The sequence below is a fragment of the Rhinoderma darwinii genome, chromosome 5 (assembly GCF_050947455.1).
Source record: "Rhinoderma darwinii isolate aRhiDar2 chromosome 5, aRhiDar2.hap1, whole genome shotgun sequence".
Classification (NCBI taxonomy): Eukaryota; Metazoa; Chordata; class Amphibia; order Anura; family Rhinodermatidae; genus Rhinoderma; species Rhinoderma darwinii.
Window position 1 is genome coordinate 209,326,687 of NC_134691.1, and position 22,127 is coordinate 209,348,813.

The window sequence follows — 22,127 nt, forward strand, 5'->3', positions numbered from 1 at the left end:
CAAAAGGCTATTTTTTCTGAGACCAGTTCAGTTCTGAAGTGGCTTATATATTAAAAAGTCCCCATAAATCACCCCCTTTTAAAAACTGCACCCCTCAAAGCATTCAAAAAAGCATTCAGAACATTTCTTAACCCTTTAGGCGTTTCACAGGAATTAAAGCAAAGTAGAGCGGAAATTTACAAATTCTTTTTTTTTTTGCCAAAATTGATTGGTAATACATTTTTCTCTTTAGCACAGAAGGTTTTACCCGAGAAATGCAACTCCATATTTATTGCCCAGATTCTGCAGTTTTGAGAAATATACCACGTGGCTCTAGTGTGCTAATGGGCTGAAGCACCGGCCTCAGAAGCAAAGGAGCACCTTGTGGATTTTGGGGCCGCCTTTTTTTAGAATATATTTTAGGCACCACTTCAGGTTTGAAGAGGTCTTGTGGGGCCAAAACAGGGGAAGCTCCCCAAAAGTTATCCCATCTTGGAAACTACACTCCTCAAGAAATTTATCTAGGGGTAGTTAGCATTTTGACCACACAGTTTCTTTACTAAACCTATTGGAATTAGTCTGTAAAAATGAAAATCTACTTTTTTTCTCTTTAAAAAAAAAAAAAAAAAAAAGTAGACATTTTTACAAGAAATAAATGAGAAAAAGCACCCCAACATTTGTAAAGCATCTTCTCCCGATTACGGCAATGCCCCATATGTGGTAATAAACTGTTGTTTTGACCCACGACATGGCTAATAAGGGAAGGAGCACCGTCTCGATTTTGGAGAGAAGATTTTACTGGAATAGTTTTCAGTGCCATGTCAGGTTTGCAACGCCCTGGAGGGATCAAAACAGCGGAAACCCCCAAAAGTGACCCCATTTTGGAAACTACACCCCTCAAGGAATATTTCTAGGGGTATAGTTAGCATTTTGACCCCACACGGTTTTTGCAGAACTTATGGGAATTATGCCGTGAAATTGAAAATCGAATGTAGTTTTAGCTCATATTTTTTCATTTTTACAATAAAGGAGAAAAAGTGCCCCAACATTTGTAAAGCAAACTCTTCTGAGCACAGCAATACCCCATATGTGGTGATAAACTGCTGTGTGGACACGGCAGGGTGGAGTAAGGACAGTGCGCCATTTGACTTTTGAAGCTCAAGTTTTCCTGGAATGGTTTGCGGCACCATGTCACATTTGCAAAAGGAGCCAAAAAAGTGCAAACACTGCAAAAGTGACCCCATTTGGGAATTTATCTAGCGGTATAGTGAGCATTTTCGACCCCACTGTTTTTTTGCTGAACTTATTGGAATTAGGCAGTGAAAATCGACATTCTCCCCCCCCCCCCCCCCCATAAGTGGTCATAATCTGCTGTTTGGACACACGGCAGGGCTGTTACTTGGAATGTAGATTGTTTTTTTGGCACCATGTCGCACTTGCAGGGCCCCTGAGGTACCAGTACAGTACAGTAGAAACCCCTGAGAAGTGTCTCCATTTTGGAAACTACACCCCTTAGGGTAATCATCTAGGGATGCAGTGAGCATTTTGATCCCACAGGTGTTTCATAGATTGTATTAGAATGAGTCAGTGAAAATGAAATTGGAGAAATTGTGTAACAAATTGTGTGGTTTTTTTTCTCTTGAGTACGGCAATACCCCATGTGTGGCCCTAAACTGCTGTTTGGGCACATAGCAGGGCTCAAAATGGAAGGAGCGCCATTTGGCTTTTAGAGCGCAGATTTTGCTGCACTGGTGTACGGGCGCCAGGTCGCATTTGCAGAGTTCCCTTAGGTACCAGAGTTGGGTGTAAAACCCTGAGAAGTGACCCCATTTTGTAAACTACACCCCTCAAGGCATTTATCATTTGTCTGGACATATGACAGGGCTTAGGAGTGAAAGGCGCATGTGTCATCTTTTGGTGATTTTCGTAGCATTAGCCCCAATGGCAAGGCTCTGGGGTCAAATAGTGCAACCATTTCGGAAACTGCACCCCTCACGGCATTTTTTTAAGGGGTGTTGTGAGCATTTTGACTACACAGGTTTGTTTGTTTTTTTATTATAAATGAACGCTCAGTGGATGGTGCCACTGAAGACAAATACCTCCAATTGTTAAGCGGGTTCTCCCGGGTATGGCGATGCCGTATGTGTGGATGCAAACTGCATTTTGGACACGCTGCAGGGCTCAGAAGGGAGGGAGCGCCATTTGGCTTTTGGAGCGCAGATTTTGCTTGGTAGTTGTTTCATTTGGGGTTTTGCTGGAATTTCAGTTTATAATGTGGGGGCATATGTATCTGTGCGGGGTACATCAGGGTATAATAAGAGGGTATAATAATGCGGTAAATAAATAATAATTCATAGATATGTGGCCGGTGTCGCACTGATAAATGGTGCCTGATCTTATCCGCTTTTGGAACACTCTGCACATTTTGCATCGCCATAATCGGAGAGCCAGAACTTTTTTATATTTTCCTCCACCGGAGCTTTGTGAGGACTTTTTTGTTGCGGGACAATCTGTAGATTTCATTGGTACCATTTTGGGGTACATGCGATTTTTTTGATGACACTTTATTTCATTTGTTGGCAAGTAAGGTGACCAAAAACCAGCAGTTCGGACAACGTTTTTTATTCTTTTTTTGTTTACGGAGTTCGCCATGCGCTATGAATGACAAACCATATGTGTATCGTTTTTCTTATGTTTTGCAGCGTCTGCACAATAAAATCACTTTTGTTTCAAATAATTTATTTTTTGTGTCGCCATATTCGGAGACACAACTTTTTTATTTTTCCGTCAAAAAAAGCTGTGGGAGGACTGTCCCAAGCTACGTCCCTTTTGGGGGAAAATTTTTGATCTAGGTAACAAGCTTTTTCACACTGAGGTCCCGACCTCGGCTTCCATTGGACTACTCTCCATGGTTCCTGGATCACTCCCACACCTCAAAAAGGGTGTCTATAGGCATTTTCTGACCGCGGCGAGAACGGTGATACCTCGTCACTGGAAGTCTCATACTGTACCTTCTTTGCAAGAATGGGTTACGGAGGTGAACGGGATTATGAGGATGGAGGAGTTGCTGTCCACTGATAGGGGCAAATCTGTGCCCTTTGTCCAAACTTGGGCGGTGTGGTTTGGATTCCGGGATGGTGCTGATCTACCTCTCTGGTTGGATGAAATATTCTGAACAAACTTATATAGCCTAACTGAGTGCGCTTTGTCTGTATGCGTTTCCCATTGTCGTCTGGTTTCTTGTGTTTGTGTGACTCTACATTTAGATGTGCACTTATACGTGCCAACTCTTATTTCACTGGGGGACTGGTTCCCTGACTATTGCACTGTTTTGATGTGAACATGGTACAGTTATTACCATTACATTTCTATTACTACTCAATCTTGATGGTTGGGAGGCTACCTCCTAATGATGTTCATATATTTCTATACTGTTATTACGATGTGAAAGTTAATATATTGCACTGCGTGCAAAAAATTTTTGCAAAAATTTGAAACGTTTTAGATACCGTTATATTTTCAAAATAAAAATCTTTGATAAGGTAAAAAAAGCTGTGGGAAGGCTTGTTTTTTTGCGGGACGGGTTGTAGTTTTTAATGGTATAATTTTGGGGTACATGCAACTTTTAGATCCCTTATTTTATTCTGATTTGGGATGGGTAATGACTAAAAAAACAGCGATTCTGGAATTGTTTTGTATTTTTTTTTTTTATGGTGTTCACCGTGCGGGTAAAATAGCATGATCTTTTTATAGTTCGGGTCGTTACGGACGCAGTGATACCACATATGTGTACTTATTTTTAATGTTTTCCGTTTTTACCTATAATAAAAGACTTATTATGGGGAAAAGGCTGTTATAGTTTAACGTGAAACTTATTTTTTTTACTTTTTCTACAACATGTTTATTAACTTGTCCCACTGGGGGACAGGCATGAAGCCCTGATCGCTATTCTAATACACTGCACTACCTACATAAATGCAGTGTATTAGAGCGGTCAGCTATTCACTGATAGCAAGCCAAATAGGCTTCCGTGCTAGGAAGCCATTGTTAGGCTACGGTTGCCATACATCCCGCGGTTGCCGATGGTTGCCATTAGCAACCATAGGGTGCGATCTAACCACCTGGATGCAGGTTTCTCTCATCTCCGCCGTTAGAGCGGGGCTGCGCCTCTGTAATACAGCCATTGCCCCGCTCCTGACAATTAGTGTGTGCGCGGTCAGCTTGAGGTGATGCGGACGGCGTTGCACTAACTAGCGGCGGCGCAGGCACTGAAGACAGAACATGGGGGTGTTTTGCAGTGCGCCACCATGTTCGGTCTTCAGTGCCGGCAATTAGTGCAGCACGGCCACATCACATCATGCTGACCGCACGGGCACACTTGTCAGGAGCGGAGCAATGACTGTATTATAGAGCCGCAGCCCCGCTTTGACTACATTCGTGTATTACTATACTTAGCTGTGCGGCCGCACAGCTTAGTATCGAAACACATGAAATAACGGTACTGAACCATTTGAGGGTGCACGGTATCTAAACAGTATCGAAGTTTCAATGCATCGTGCAATCCTAATTCCTCCAACTTCAGATAACTATAAATAAGACAATTCAGTATAGTCTCCAATACCCATTACTTTACACCATATCTTGTGAAACATCACCCCAGTAGCGCATTTACCCCCAAAAAAAAAAAAAATTGGTTTGGATTCTAGTATTACCATAGTTGGATTCCCAGCTCCATAATACCTTACCAGTTTCCCAGAGATATCCTCATTGTTATTTAAGCCCCAGCCTCTCCACTGGAACATTTGGCCTGCCAGGAAGTTCATCTGAGTGTTTGGGATAGCCAAGCCCCCCTCTTTATTTCTCTGCAGGGTATTCAATCTTAGGCCCCATGCACACGACCATAAATACTGGCCGTAAATGCGGGTCCTTTGTCACACGCTTTTAACCCGTATTGACGGACCTGTGCCCGTAAATGCGGGTCCTTTGTCACACGCTTTTAACCCGTATTGACGGACCTGTGCCCGTAAATGCGGGTCCTTTGTCACACGCTTTTAACCCGTATTGACAGACCTGTGCCCGTAAATACGGGTCCTTTGTCACCCGTATTCCACCCGTATTTACGGAACCGTAAAAAAAGGGGGGCTGGAAATCATGTCACAATCATGTCCAAACCCCTTAAAAGGGTCACATGATCGCTCAGACAGCATTTTCTCTGCTTCTCTTTATTCAAACATTGAAATCCCCTGACGTCGCCTAGCAATGCTCTGTAATTATGGGTGCACACACGTAGCCACCCGTAATTACGGGAGCCCCAGAGACTTCTATGGGCCTGCACCGTGCTGTAATTATGGCCTGTGATAGGACATGCTCTATATTTTTCAAAGGCCCGGGCACCTTCCCGTACGCAAACGGGAAGGTATCTGTAGCCAATAGAAGTCTATGGGCCCGTAATTACGGGCGTTTTTACGGTCATGGCCTTATTCTTGCATTTTGACCCTTCCATATTATATCCCTATAAATTGCATCTATTGTTTTAAATATTTTGGAGTTCAACCATACTGGACTATTTACCAGGACATACAATATACAATAACAGAGGATGTAGCCCACGTAAAGAGTGGGAGTTTTGACCAAAACGTAACCTGCTCTCTAAAATGTAATTAGTAAACGTTTTATATTTAATTCAACATAATCGTCAATATTTTTAGAGAAATTTATGCCCAAATATTTAAACGAAGTGTTGCAAATAGGAAGAGCGAAAGCACCATCCATTTGTAGGTTATCCAAAGTCATAATTAGGCTATATTCATACGATGGTGAAAAAAAATGTCCGTTAAAAACTGAACGGTCAGTTTTTCATGGCCATTTTGCCTCAGTGTGTCTCTAAATTTTCATCCATTTCAAGTCCGTCTGTCCGTTTTTAATGGCCGTTTGACAACCGTTTTGCAACAGTTTTTCATGGCCGTTAAAAAAAACAAAACACAAATGAATTTCATTGGTCAGGCTTTTTTGTCCCAGCCGCCTGAAAACGCCCAAAGGAAGGTCAGATGTTCACCTAGACACTATTTACAACCTCCCTATATATGATGCCACACACTAAAGAGGTCACGATACCATAATTTGGACTTTGATACCGATACTTCGTTTAGTATTGTGATTTCGATACCAAAACGATACTTTGCCAACAGTAATAAAAAAAAAAAAGTTCTTCCATTTTGTGATGTGAGGCGCGTGGTGTGATGATGAATTGAACCTCCAAGTGCCTCACATTAATAGTATGTAAGGTACATGATGGGGTTAATTACTATTAATGTGAGACACATGGAGGTTAAATTCATCACACCTCGTGCCTTACATTAATAAGTGAAAGAAGTTTTTATTTTATTTTTTTACAGCGTACACATCATAAATGACGCAAAAAAAATAGTTGTGCAGGTTATTACGGCCGGGACAATACCGAATATATGTATGTTTTATGTATTCAGACTTATTTTTATGTTTATTGTAAAAAAAAAAAAAAAAAGGTGTAGGTGTATTTTTTTTTATTTAATATTACTTTAAAGTTTAAAAAGAAAGTAAAAGCATAATGTACTGGCATAGATCAGATATATGCCAGTACTTTAGCCTGTGTACGGATAGTACACAGGCAGTTGTTAGGGCATACTGAGGTATGTCCTAACAGGAAATATGGTAAGACAGCCCTGGGGTCCTTCAATGGACCCTGGGCTGTCTGGCCATAGATGGTATGGCCCTCGATGGCTTTCTGATCGCAATCCAGGGGCATCCCCCCTTCTCACTTCCTCTTGAATGCTGCGGTCAGCTTTGATCGCAGCATTCAGGGGAATAGCAGCGGAGATGAGAGGCATCTCTGCCGTTATAGAGCGGGGCTGTGGCTGTGTAATACAGCCATTGCCCAGCTCCTGACAACAAGTGCGCGCGCAGTCAGCCTGAGGCGATGCGGCTGGCGCTGCACTAATAAGCGGCGGCGCAGGCACTGAAGACAGAACATGGGGGCGGTTTGCAAAGCGCCCGCCATGTTCTGTCTTCAGTGTCGCCGCTCATTAGTGCAACGCTGGCCGCATCACATCATCCTGACAGCGCGCACTAGTCAGGACTCTGGAGCGGGGCAGTGGCTGTATTACACAACCGCAGCCCCGCTCTCATACATTCATGTGTTACTATACTGAGCTGTGTGGTCGCACAGCTTGGTAACGAAATACATGAAATAGCTGTATCGAACCGTTTGGGGGTGCACGGTATCGAAACAGTATCGAAGTTTTGATGCATCGTGCATCCCTAACACACACACACACACATTCATCTGTATACCAGAATACCCAGAAAATTCATATATTTTTTCCATAACTCAGCACAGCGATCTCCCCCTATCCTCCAAAAATAGCATTACATCATCTGCATATAACAGTTTTTTCCTCTATCCACCCAGTCTAAATCCAAATATACTCAAATCACTTGTTTTATGCAAGAGAAATTGTATGGGGTTTTTTTGCGCAACTTGGGGGTGGTAGAAAAAAGTTCACTGTATATGGCCTCATGCACACGACCGTAAAAACTCCCGTTATTACGGGTCGTGATTACGACCCCTAATAACGGGCTCATAGACTTCTATTGGCGACGGGTGCCTTCCCGTTTTCTCACGGGAAGGTGCCCGTGCCGTTGAAAAAGATAGAACATGTCCTATTTCAGGCCGTCATAACGGCACGGACAGTCCATAGAAGTCTATGGAGCTCTCGTAATGACGGGTGGCTACATGTGTGCACCCGTCATTACGGCAGCGTTGCTAAGCGACGTCAGTAAATAGTCACTGTCCAGTGAGCTGAAAGAGTTAACTGATCGGCAGTAACTCTTTCAGCACCCTGGACAGTGACTACCGATCAGTATAAACCTGTAAAAAATAAAAATAAAAAGACGTTTATACTTACCGACAACTTCCTGCTTCCTCCAGTCCGGTCTCCCGCCCGTTGCCTTGGTGACGCGTCTCTCTCGACATCCGGCCCGACGTCCTGGATGACGTTTCAGGCCATGTGACCGCTGCAGCCAATCACAGGTCAATCACAGGCTGCAGCGGTCACCTGGACTGCCGCGTCATCCAGGGATGTCGGGCTGGCTGTGAAGAGAGGGACGCGTCACCAAGACAACGGCGGGTAAGTATGAATTTCTTTAACTTTTATTACAGAAAAGGCTGTCCCTTCTCTCTATCCTGCACTGATAGAGAGAAGGGGCTGCCGATTAGTGCAGTGCTATTTTGCCGCCAAAAACGTGCTCGTAAATACGGGTGGAATACGTGTGACACCGGACCCATATTTACGAGCACGGGTTCGTAAATACTGGTGCAAAACGGGTGGAATACGTGTGACACCGGACCCGTATTTACGCCAGTATTTACGGGTGGGAAAAAATACGGTCGTGTGCATGAGGCCTATGTCATAGAATTTATTTGTATGGCATGAATATAGGAAAAAGCAATTCTCTTTTTTTTTTGTTTATTTTTTTTATCCCGTTCACGTTTTACAGGACCTGATAAATTCTTCAGGTTATTATTGAGCATTTTTATTAAAAAAAAAAAAAAAAAAAAGTTGCAAAAAAACATAAATTAATCCCATGAACTGATAACTTTATTTCCAACTTTATTTTTTACTTATACTGTATTAGCATACTCCTGTATGGTAACACATTATACTGTGTCACTATCACACAGGCTTCTCTTGAGACAGCACATAGTGTGCCCTGACAGCAGGCAAACTGAACAGACAGCCCTGGGGTCCTTTCTATGTCCCCAGGGCTGACTGCAGAGGATTCCCTGGTCTTTGATCAAGTCACCGGGTTTCCAGTGACAATATCAAGGAGGGGAGATCCCTTTGACCATGCCGCAGTCACGGACCGTGGCGATCAAAGTGTTTAACAGCTGGGGTTGGAGGGTTTTCCGATCCAAGTTGTATTCAGCAGGCTGCTCTAAGTTTAGGAGCTGTAAGTTACAGCTCCTGCTTAGAGGATGAGCGCTCAAAGTAGAGCTCATCAGCCTCATCTACAGTGACGCTAAAATACGTTGCTGTGGATGAAGCACCGGCACCGCCTGCCTTCAAAAGACGGTGGGCTGTCACTAAGGGGTTAAAGAAAACAAAAGCAATTTATTAGGCCATGCCTCTGGTAACTCATTAGCACCCCACGATTGCTTTATGGGGTGACGATGGGCTGACAGAATGAGCACCATTCCTATGGATGCTGCAGTCACCCCTTAACCCCTTGCTGCCACTGCAATTTTTTACATTTACCGTGGTAGATGGGGGGGGGGGGGGGGAATTGATTCGTCCATTGTTTTTTGGCTTACATTTTTACGGCGTTCACGGTAAAACCGACACGTTAACTTTATTTTGCAGGTCAATAAAACTACGGCAACACCAAATTTATAAACTTTACTACTTTTTCCAAGAAAAAAAAAAAAATTGTGTCACCATATTCTGAGAAACATAACTTTTCTTTTTCTGTCAATTCAGGTGTGTGAGGGCTTATTTTCTGCAGGGTGAGTAGTCATTTTTAATGGAGGATTTTTAGAGTACATGCATCCTTTTGATCACTTTTTATTCCATGTTTTTATATTTTAAATCTTAATATTGTTATATAGTAATAGTTCAGACTTTTATGAACGCAGCAAAACCAAATTAGATTTTTAGGAAAAGTTCTTTTTGAAAAAAAATAAACTATAAACATGTATTTATTTCCCTCTTTAACACACTATCATACTTATGCTCTGCAGTATATTGTCGTTTTTTTACGGTCTCCCACTATTACCTCTGGGCTAAAAAGGAGAAGAAAAACGGCAGACCTGGGGGCCTTCATTAGGACCCCAGGTTGCAACAACACCTAACGGCACCCTGGACTTAGTCATGGCTGGGGGCCAATGGGCTGTTGAAGAGGGCAGCCCTCATCTTTCTAATGGATATATACATTTACGACACGGTGGGTGCGCCAAGGAGTTAAAAGCAAATAGCCATCAAACTTCTATGTGCATGATCAGGCCAACATGAAAAGTAAAAGATAAGGAAACTTACTTGGTGTAAAGGCAAATCTGTGCTTGCATAATTCACAGTATTCCTTCCGGCTGTGTTTAAGCCATTGGACCAAGCTGAAATATGAAACCAAATTGTGTAAAACATCACAATAAAAATAATGAATCATTTTGTTAAAGAAAAGTGAAATTACTTTAGATCGGCATGATATCAGCACAAAACTGTTGTAAAATGTGGAATTTCACAAGACGAGAACTGAGCAAAGAAAAATAAGTAAACAGCTAAAATGAAAAAACGAATTTACAGCAGCAAGGGTTAAAACAATTTTTTAGGCCCTGTTCATGAATGTTCAATACTCTCATATGCGAGTTTTACATATACGTTTTAGGCCTCATGCACACGACCGTAAAAACACCCGTTATTGCGGGTCGTAATTACGACCCGCAATAACGGGCCCATAGACTTTTGTTAGTCACAGGTACCTTCCCGTGAGAAAACGAGGATGGGATGGAGATAGGGATTGTCTGCAGGAAGTACAACAATCTGGGGAGGAGTTTTTTTTTACGCGGACACAGCGTCCGTATAAGCACCAAAAAAACCGGCAAAAACAGCTTCCCAATGAAATCTGTCTAATACCCAAATTCTTTTGGCCACTCGAGAGGGGGGGGGGGGGGGGGGGAAAGGCGGTATGCTCTCTTTTTTGAGCGGTTCCTGCCTCTGACCTCTCATTGAAATCAATGGGAGGTAGAAAAAACCTGCGGCTCACGGTTTTTACTGCGGTTCTTGTATTAGATTCAATGGCTTAAAAAAAAAAAAAAAAGAAGAAAAAAGCCTGCATATATCCCTTCCCTCGATGTCCAAGCTGTCCCGTTTTGGAACATGGACCAACTTTAATATTAGCTTATCTAAATCAGGGACTTTGAATGTATCCTTTTCACCCTCAACAGTATCACTCCTTAAAAGTAATTTCTCCATTTACCGGCACATTAGCGGTATAACTTATCAGGGTGCACGTATAAGCAATGAACTTTCACACTTTTTTGCAAATAACTTCATTCCCCTACTATCCAAATTCCGCACAGAACTTGCTTCCTCACATAAAAGGGAATTCTTCTGGGTTGGCTGTATTAATATTATAAAAAGGTCACTCCTCCCCAGATTGTTGTACTTCCTGCAGACAATCCCTATCTCCATCCCATCCTCTTTTTGGTTACGTATCCAACAATGCTTTAGACCCTTCATCTGGCCATCAGGCTGTCCCCGTCATGGCAGGACAATTCTTACTCTGTCCAGAGATGCAGGTGAGGTTGGTTTGCTGGACTGTCGCCTCTATTACCCTGCATCAACACACGCTCATGTTCTTGACTTTTTTCCCAACTACGAATCCAAAATTTGGGTTAGTTTAGCCCAACAATTATGCACCCGTACCTTGTCTACCCTGCCATGGACCTCGTCTAGGAACGGACTGACTCAAGCCTCATTTGTTGTCTCCTCAACTCTCTTGGCATTACGTTCTTCTGGGTTGGGAGGTTTCCTTATAGACCCCTGGGCCCATTAACACCGGTTACGGACAACCCAGCATTTCCTGCAGGTGAGGCCCATCTCTCCTTCCTAGGCAGGTCATCCACCAACACCATGTACTTTACTCAAGTCCTTTTCGACTCCTCCCTACTCCCATTAGCCAGAATCTTCCCAACTGATGTGCCCTCGATGCGCCATATGTTTGAACATACCCAATTAAAACACTTTTATAACGTAACCATTCGTCAAGCCCACCTTCACCGTACGCTAACAGACTTTGAACGCTTATGTGTTTCTACCCTGCCCCCTATACACTATCTCCATACTATATGAACAACTCATTTCCCAATGATCTCAACATCTCCCATCCTTCTGTAAGGCTTGGGAAAAAGAATTGAACAAAACCTTCAGACGCACAATGGAAACTGTTTTTTCCTTTCCCAAAAAGCCTCCATAGCTATACGGGCTCAGGAAACTAGTTATAAAATTATCTCTAGGTGGTATTGGGTCCCCACTGCCCTCCATAAATGGTATCCATCCGTACCAGACAATTGTTGTCGCTGTGGAGCTATGGGTGGCTCCATGTCTCACATTTGGTGGAGTTGTCCATCCTTGCAGAGCTTTTGGGCTGCTGTACTCAAAATCATATCAGAGGTCACTGGGGTCTCGGTCCCCAATTCCCCCGAGGTAGCTCTTTTATTCATGTTCCCTATGCCATTACCTATTTATAAACAGTCCCTAACTAGTCTCCTCCAGGCTGCGAAGTCAGTCATCCCACGCAACTGGAAAACGGTGGATCCTCCAACGTTGGACAAGTGGTTCCAGGCGGTTGCCTTGATACAGAAAATGGAACACTTAATGTCACATTCCCCAGCTGCCTCTGCGCGATACAAGTCTACATCGTCCTATTGGACTACGTTTCGCTCTTCTCTCACATATCTCAATGTAGTGACTTGAGACCCAACCCCACCCCCCTTCCTATGAACATTAGACTGAGGGGACATTGCTTGCTGCTTTGTGTGGTTCTGCCCGCTTCAACCATGTGTCTGCCATGCGCATATCTGCGCTCGCTTCTTTCCACTCATAATAATCCGAAACTGGAGTCCAGGCTCACATGACCTGTGCCTTACTATATCCCTCCTCCGCCCTTGTTTGTCCATCTTTTGATTTTCCTTTTTCCTCCCTTGTCTAATGGAGAGGAGCTTCGCTTCCTGTGATTGCGCTTGTAGGATGCGATTAAACTTTATGTTGTGCAGGAGTTCTGTCCATCTCATTTTTATACAAAGCTCCTGTTCATTATGCTTCTCCACGCTGCTGATGTATATTGTCGCTTGTCAGAGGATGTGCTGCTCACCTCCTTGTTGGGGCTTTGCCCTGATTTGTCTTTTTTTTTTTCTTTTCATGTGGAGGTATTTCCTCCGTGTTTTATACTGTTTTGTTTTAAAACCAACACAATTTTGAATATGAAAAAAAGAAAAGAAAAAAAAACATCAAACGCTGGCAATTAAAACTCTGCCTCAAAATTTCTGAAGGAAATTTAAGGCAGATTTTTTCTGCCTGCCAAAAAAACTGTGTGAACTAGGCATAACAAGATAATTTAAATGTCATACTTATTAATGAAACTATAACATTTATAAAAGAGAAACATATAGAGTACGTGTTACCTCTTTCCTGTCATTGTTCAGGACAAGGTAACCTACATTAGATTTAACATCAGTTCACAAACTTTTAACGTGGCGGTCACAAAATTTACTTTCCAGTCTACGTAGAAGAACAGAAATGGGAAGGTACGATTCCTTGAAGCAACACACAATTATTTTAATCGTTTTCAAATATTCCCTGTAGCCAGAAAGATTTAAATAAGTCACTATACAAATGTCTAAACACACTATGGAGCGCTCCCCATAAATTTCCTACTTTATGCAGCTCAGCTTTTAACTTTGCTGTGCAGGATACAGGTAGGTTAGAAGAATCACCTTATCACTGGAGGGACAAAAATAAAACAAAAATTAAATATTTTTGCGGTGGCCCACAGTATAGGAAGGCAGTTTACTGAGATTTCCTGTACAGTGTAAAGAAAGCTTAAACTCTTTTGGCCTCCATCAGGAAATTATGGGCCCGTGGCTACATTCGCCATATTCACAGCATGTAGTGCTGCATTTTCGTTGCTTTTCTGTTGCAGGTTTTCCCCATTGAATTCAATGGGGATGTAAAAACCTGCAACAAATAGTCAAATTGATTCCACCGCAAAAATGAAAAAAAAATCTCATATTTACTCTGCTCCTGTGTCCAGGCAGGCCTTCGGGACTACGTTTCTTCCCAGGTGACTGGTGCAGCGGTCACATGGGATGAAAAGTCACCCCAGAAGGCAGGACTTCAGGGTGTCAAAGGGACGCGTCGTCATGGTTATGGCCAGGGTAGGCATGAAAGGTTTTTTTTTTGTGGGTTTTTTTCTAGCACTGCTTTCCGCAGAGGAAATAAAAAAAAAAAAATAAATAAAAAAATCGAAGAAACCCAAATGCACAAGATGACTGTTAATAGCGCTAGAATTTCGGTTTCGGTTATTTTTCGATGAATTGCCCAGCCCTGTCTCAAAGTGCAGTTTTTTCCCCTAGAAAAATACAGAAAAAATGGGAGATTTGTGGCTAAAAATGTGACCCAAGAAGAAAATTAGATACTAAAAATAAAAGAACAATATGAAGAGTTTATACTTATTACTTATGCCCTTGTCTACATGCACATACCTTCATAAAATTACCAAAACTGGAGACCCCAAAAATCTGGATTATGGATGGAAATTTTTTAAATAGAAAGTGCACTTCCAAACCCTATATATTACCTGAAAGACGACAAACTGATAATTGCAATTGTATATACATGTAGCTGTCATTTACAGCGAGATTACGCTTGCTGTGCTGTAAGTTCCACAAAAACGTTACCGAAGTGTCGGGATTGTGAATGGACATCGCGTTCTGGCTGGAAGCAATGTCTATTCACGGTCAGGACACTTCAATAACGTTAATGTGTGAGTAGGTGACAGCACATCATTATCAAGATCGATCACTATGTGCGGAGTAAATGAATGGGGAGAAGTGTATGCCGCTGATTGGTCAGCCTCATACACTTCTCTCCACAACGCCCACTTGCTCAAAAAGTAAAAACACGCCCAGTTGGGAATTAAGAAACGAATTAGCATAAATGTAAAATAGGTCATAAATGTCAAAATTTATCGCTTTTCTAAATAAAATAAAAAACCACTGCCGTTATCTACATTACAGCGCCGATCACATTATGTAGAACATAGGGCACTTATAATGTTCTGACAGAGCCTCTTTAAACTTATTCTAATACCGATTTATTTATTTTTGCTCAAAAACTAAGAAACTACCGTATATGGCAATAAAAATTTATTTTCTGACTGACATCTTTTCCATTCATCAGAAATATATAAAAAATTGTTCTCTAGTGATGAGCATTATCGATATTATTGCATCGTGTAACGGGTATCGCTAAAGAAGTTGTCAGCAGATTTTACGCTAAAGATCAGGTATGGACAGTGTGAAATGTAAAAAACTTTATTGATTTTTGGATGTGGTGCAAGTGCTTGATGCAACTTCTTTGGCTCCGAGATCTCTGCTGCTCGGAAATGTCCAGATCCTTGAGTTAATAAATGGTTTAATTAGGCACAGAGGGGTAAATTACACAAGCTCACCTTCTCATTTTCTAAGGAAAAAAAACCCCCAAAAAACAGACCCCCACCATATGCGAGAGAGCAAGAGTACGCTCTGATTGATATTGAGGGGGTGAGAACATGTTCACGTTAGCCCTCCCCTAGCTGAATCTAATGCAATACAGGGATGGGAAGGTGATTTTCCTCCTCTCACGCAGTTTGCACGTCCCCCGCTGGCCCTACCTGTCCTCATTTTTCTAAAATCAGTGCGAGACAGAGTGTCCTGCTCGTCTCCATGGCTCCTGTATCCTGAACAGCCATTAGTGAAATAGAATCCTATAGAGTGAACGGCAGTTCTGCTTTTTCTCCATAACTGCCATATGCAGGACGCTGTGTCTCGAACTCTGGAGTAAAGACCAGCCGGGAGCACAAAGTTTACACAGTCTGTTCTGCTTCTGCTAGAAGCAAGAACAGTAGAAAAAACAAAAACGACACTCCTGCACTATAACGATTTTTCAATTAAAACGGCTTTAACCCCTTCCCTCTTTGGCCAATTTTGACCTTCCTGACAGAGCCTCATTTTTCAAATCTGACACGTTTCACTTTAAGTGGCAATAACTTTGCTTTTTCCTATCCAAGCGATTCTGAGATTGTTTTCTCATGACACATTGGACTTCATGTTACTAGCAAAATTTGCTCGATACATTCAGTATTGAATTGTGAAAAACACCAAAATTTGGCGAAAAATTGCAAAAATTAGCATTTTTCTAAATATAAAATGTATCTGCTTGTAAGACAGGCAGTTATACCACACAAAATTGTTGATAATTAACATCCCCCATATGTCTACTTTAGATTGGCATCGTTTTTTGAACATCATTTTATTTTTCTAGGACGTTACAAGGCTTAGAACTTTAGCAGTAATTTCTCACATTTGAGAAAATGTCAAAAGGCTATTTTTACAGGGGCCAGTTCAGTTATGAAGTGGTTTTGAGGGCCTTATATATTAGAAACCCCCAATAAGTTCCCACCATTTTAAAAAAAACTTCACCCCTCAAAGTATTCAAAACAGCATTTAGAAAATGTCTTAACCCTTTAGACGTTTTACAGGAATTAAAACAAAGTAGAGGTAACATTTACAAATTTCATTTCTTTTTTTACAGAAATTCATTTTTAATCCATTTTTTTTTGTAACACAAAGTCTTACCAGAGAAATGCAACTCAATATTTATTGCCCAGGTTCTACAGTTTTAGGAAATATCCCACATGTGGCCCTAGTGCTCTAATGGACTGAAGCACCGGCCTCAGAAGCAAAGGAGCACCTAGTGGATTTTGGGATTTCCTTTTTATTAGAATATATTTTAGGCACCATGTCAGGTTTGAAGGGCTCTTGCGGTGCCAAAACTGTGGAAATCCCCCAAAAGTGACCCCATTTCGGAAACAATACGCCTCAAGGAAATTATCTAGGGGTATAGTGAGCATTTTGACCGCACAGGTTTATTGCAGAAATGATTGGAAGTAGGCCGTGAAAACAAAAATCTAAATTTTTTGCAAAGAAAATGTAGGTTTTCGCTAGTTTTTTCTAATTTCCACAAGCGCTAGAGGGGAAAAAGCACTGCAACATTTGTAAAGCAATTTCTCCCAAGTAAAACAATATGTGGTCATATCTGGCTGTTTGGACACACGGCAGGGCTCAGGAGGGAAAGAGCGCCATTTGGCTTTTCGAGCAAGCTTCGCAGAAATGGTTTGCGCAGGCCATGTCGCATTTGCAAAGCTCCTGAGGGACCAAAACAGTGAAAATGCCCAAAAAGTGACTCCATTTAGGAAACTACACCCCTTGAGGAATACATCTAGGGGTGTAGTGAGCATTTTGGTGCCACAGGTTTTTTATTTAAATAGAATTTATTAGAATTGTGCAGTGAAAATAAAAACAAATCCCTTTTCTTCAATAAGACGTAGATTTAGGTCAAAATTAAAAAATTTCTCAACAAATAAATGGAAAAAAGAACCCCAGCATTTGTAAAGCAATTTCTCCCGAGTATGGCAATACCTAAATTGTAGTCATATACTGCTGTTTGGGCACACAGTAGGGCTCAGAAGGGAAGGATCGGCATTTGGCTTTTGGAGTACAGATTTTGCTGGATTGGTTTCTGGGCGCTAGGTTGCATTTGCAAAGCCCCTGTGGGACCAAATAGTGGAAACCCCCCAGAAGTGACCACATTTTGAAAACTACACCGCTCAAGGTATTCACCTAGGGTGTAGTGAGCATGTTAACCCTGCAGGTGTTTTGAAGAAATCAGTGTGCACTCAATATTGCAGAATGAAAATGGGATTTTTATCCATAGATACGCCAATATGTGGTGCCCGGCTTGTGCCACCATAACAAGACAGCTCTCTTATTATGCTGTGTTTCCCGGTTTTAGAAACGCCCTACATGTGGCCCTAATCTTTTTCCTGGACATTTGGCAGGGCTCAGGAGTGAAAGAGTACCATGTAAAATGGAGGCCTAATTTGGTGATTTACAAAGTATTGGTTCACAATTGCAGAGGTTCTGATGTGAAATAATAAAAAAAAAAAAACCTGAGAAGTGACCCCATTTTGGAAACCGCACCCCTCAAGGCATTTATTAAGGGGTGTAGTGAGCATTTTTACCCCACAGGCATTTTCCATAAATGAATGCGCTCCGGATGGTGCAAAGTAAAAATTAAAATTTTTCCACAGATATGCCATTTCAGTGGCGAATATGTCGTGCCACTGGAGACACAACAAAAATGGTTAAAAGGGTTCTCCTAGTTATGGTGATGCCATATATGTGGAAGTAAACTGCTGTTCGGGGACACCGTAGGGTTCAGAAGGGAGGGATTGCCATTTGGAGCGTATATTTTGCTTGGTAGTAGTTTTGTTTGGAGTTTTACTGGTGTTTCCGTTTACAATGTGGTTGTACATGTAAGCTGGGCAAAGTACATCAGGGGCATAGTCAGGTGGTATAAGAATGGGGTTAAAAAAAAAAAAAAATATTAAATAATCCATAGATGTGTGTTCCGCTGTGAAGAATCCTTTCTGCACAGGCCGGTGTCACACTGATAAATGTCCTTTCTTATCCCCATTTTTGGCCCACACTCCACACCTTTGAGGTTTGGGGAATTTTGCTGGGCAGTGTTGTCCTGGTATAATACGTATACCCTCGCTTCCAGCAGATATGTTTGGGCCCTCCCCTTCCTGGTTCCCTAATTTTAGGGCCTTGATAAATCGCCTCTTGAAACAGAAGAAATGTTCCCCTCGGGCCGGCACAACTGGATATTTTTAATTTCCTGACTTATTGGAGCCTTAACGAAATTTTATTTTTTCATAGACAGTGGTATGAGGGCTGTTTATTTGCAGGTCAAACTGTAGTTTTTATTGGTACCAATTTGAGGTACATGCAACTTTTTGTTCACTTTTTATCCTATTTTCTGGGAGGCCAGGCGACCAAAAACTGCAATTCTGGCATAGTTTGTTATAATTAAACAGCGTTCACCATGTGTTATAAATTAAATGTTAACCTTAGGCCCCATGCACACGGACGTGCTTTTGTGGCTGCAATTCCCCCGAAAATCCACGGGAGAATTGCAGCCCCATTCATTTCTATGGGGCCATGCACGGGACTGTAGTTTTTACGGTCCGTGCATGGCCCGGGAGCCCGCACTGCAGAAACGACGGACATGTCTTATTACGGGCGTCTTCTGCGGTCCGGGCTCATTGAAAACAATGGCCGCAGCCATGTGCATGTCCCGCGATTTGCGGGCAGCTCGCGGCTGACAGTCCGCAGGCGGCTGACCCAATAATCACGGCCGTGCACATGGCTACGGTCATGTGCATGAGGCCTTATTCTGCGGGTCAGTACGATTCCGGCGATACCCAATATACAGCACTTCTTTAAGTTTTACAACTTTTTGTATAATAAAATTACTTTTGTAAAAAGAATGTATTTTTTCTGTCGCCATGTTGTGAGAACCATAACTTTGAAATTTTTTCGTAGACGGAGCTATATGATGGCTTGTTTTTTGCCTAATCGGCTTCCATAATGGCAGAGCAGGAGGCCACTGACAGGCCTCCTCTTGCCATAGCAGAAGTCGGCAGCCCTGCCATCGCATGGCAGGACTGCTGATCTGCTAGCAACCTCTAAGATTCAGCGATCGCTTTCAATCGCTGCATCGAAGGGGTTAATGGCAGGGATCGGAGCTAGCTGTGGTTCCTGCCGTTACAGGTGGACGTCAGCTGTAACATACAGTGGACATCCACTGCTGACGCCGCCGGCATAGCTCCTGAGCCGGCACCATCTTGACGCTAGCTACGGAAGCCTTTCAGGCCCCGCCTCCAATTTCATTTCATTGCTGGGGTGCCGATGAGCTGCAAACCCCTTAAATGCAGTGATCGCTTTTGACCGCTGCATTTAAGGGGTTAATGGCGGGGCTCAAAGCTAATTTCGGTCCCCGCCATTACAGCTGTAATACACCACTGACATCCAGCGATGATGGCACCGACTCAGCCAGTGCCATCAATTTGTCGTATGGATACGGCAAAATGCGGGAAGCACTAGCTTTCCATGACGTATCCATACGACAAATGGCGGGAAGGGGTTAAACAAAGAGCATTCCCTTTTAGGTTATGTTTACATGAACAGGAACTAAATTCAAATGCATAGGTCGGTGGAATGCTTGCGAATTGTGTCAAAATTAAGTCGCATATATTTGTGCCTATATCCTGACAGAATTCACAACATGTGAACATGGCCTTAAAGTGAACCTGTCACATTGACTAAACGGTCCTATCTGCAAGCAGCATGTTATAAGGCAGGAGGAGCGGAGAAGATTAATAAATAATTTTGTGCAAAAATATTCAGGATAAACAGTAATTTATTAATTCAAACCCCTGTTCAGTATAGCCTAGAGTCCAGTGGGTCGTCCGGACAATTGAGTCATACAGGGAAAACTAAGTGTATACACCGGAATATCTGCCAATCACTGAGTAGGACCACCCACTGGACTCCTAAGCGCAGCTGCAACAGGGATTTATAGAGCAGGTAATATTGAATAATTTCTCACACTTATCTGCTCCTCGTGCTCTATAACATACTGCCCGAAGATCGGATTAAACATTTGATCTGACAGGGTCCCTTTGAAGTGAGAAATTTCTTACACGGAGAGATCACCAATTATTAATGGTGTATTCGAACATTCCGGTGTTCACCAGTAGTGTCCAGAGCCACAAAATTGCATGCGTTTTTAAAACGAACTACAGCAGTTATGACAATTACAGGTTAAACATAATAAAAGCACGTGTCTTGCTGGTAATTACAGCCTGGCAAAGTCTGTATTGAAAAAATATGGTAAAAAACATATGCTTTTTTCCGTCCATGCAGAAGACTACCAGTGCAAAGTGGCAAGAGCCAACACTTTCTAAGCGGACTTTTTTTTTTAAACCTTCAACTGAATTTGCATTCTGTACCCCTGTACAGAACTTAAACCAGAGTAATAAGACAAAAATACATTTTTAACTTACCATTCCTGATGAATAAATTTAATACTGCCAGTACACACACAGGGATGATAAAGAGGTTTTTCTGCAGTTCCCTCTGATCGACAGACCCTACATATATCTTCTGGGCAAGGAAAAAAAAAAAAAGTTATTGATGTAAGATCATGTAGCAAAGTACAAAAATTCACACCACAAATCTGAATTGTAAAGTAATGACTCAAACTTTGCATTCTATAAATCAATAGTACAAGAGAAATGAATAAACTTTCTAATACTGTATATCGTATTACAGAAAAATGCCTCTAAGGGTATTATCGTTGTCAGCAGCACATCTCCTTGTGCCGACATGACGGAAATATAACGGAACGAACGATCGTACTAACAGTTGATCGTCCCCATACATTACCAATCATTGCTCCTTGTGAAAAAAAAGCAAACGAGCACCGATCAACGAGCTGCCTACTTGATCTGCACTTGTTTTCACGTCCCCCATCAGGCCGTGCAATAGGACCTTAAAGAAGATCTGTCACCAGTTTATTAATGTCCTACCTACTAACTAATCTAATAGCCGCTTTGCTGCTGATAACTACGGTGTGATTGGTTTTAAAAAAAAAATAAAAAATGTGCAAAGTTATGAGCATTTTTCGAGATCTGCTAATGTGGCTCTAATAGCCAAATAGGAGGTGACGCTTTTTGTGCTCTCTGGGCGGTGTGATGTTTTCTGTATGACGCTGTCCAATCAGCTTACAGCTCCCCCCCCCCCCCCCCTTCCCTACCCAGCGTGATCATATAGTATACAGCTTCCATTCCGGACTGTGTATTCAACTGGTGAGATCTCCGGTTGTTTCACAGCTAGAACTTCGATCCTGGTGTCATATGAAAGATTAGAATCTCCTCTTTCATACGATACCGCTGAGAATCGCTGTTCCACAGCCTGAGATATGGCTATTTGAAGTGACCCCCCTTCCCTCCAGCCTCAGCCTCTCTCACAGTGTAAAGCAGCTTCATGCCGAGAGGACAGCGTCAGAGGCTGTGACGTCACTTGTCTAATAAAGGCTCATTTAGAAAAAAGATAAACTTTTCAAATAAAAAATGTTTTGGGACAAAATTAGAGTCAATTTTTTTCAGTTGACAAATTAAAAATCAACATTACTACAAGTAAAACAAAGCATGTGCAGTAGTAATAGACACTGCACTGTGGACTGTCCGACTGCAGCATTTATACTAAACCGCAGTCACAAAATCAGGCAGCAGAGTTCACAGAAAAATATGTGCGCTACACATTCTTGCCATCTGTGGCCGGCACTAGGGTTGTCACGATACCAGAATTTGGACTTCGATACCGATACTGTGTGTAGTATTGCGATTTCAATACCAAAACTATACTTACCATTTTCTGATGTGAGGCGCGA

At 42.2% G+C, this 22,127-nt stretch overlaps 1 protein-coding gene across 2 annotated transcripts in view; it reads right to left on the reverse strand.

The window, feature by feature from the left end:
- Positions 1-22,127, reverse strand: part of MARCHF6 (membrane associated ring-CH-type finger 6) — a 375,114-nt gene that overhangs the window by 330,380 nt on the left and 22,607 nt on the right. Inside the window, exons 2-3 of one of the 2 annotated variants that reach the window (XM_075826906.1) lie at positions 20,740-20,836; positions 10,050-10,123 (exon numbers count right to left, since the gene is read on the reverse strand). In XM_075826906.1, coding sequence (XP_075683021.1) covers positions 10,050-10,123; positions 20,740-20,836 — 171 coding nt within the window. Of the gene's footprint in view, positions 1-10,049; positions 10,124-20,739; positions 20,840-22,127 lie in introns of both variants that reach the window. The other variant, XM_075826903.1, reaches the window with a different exon arrangement.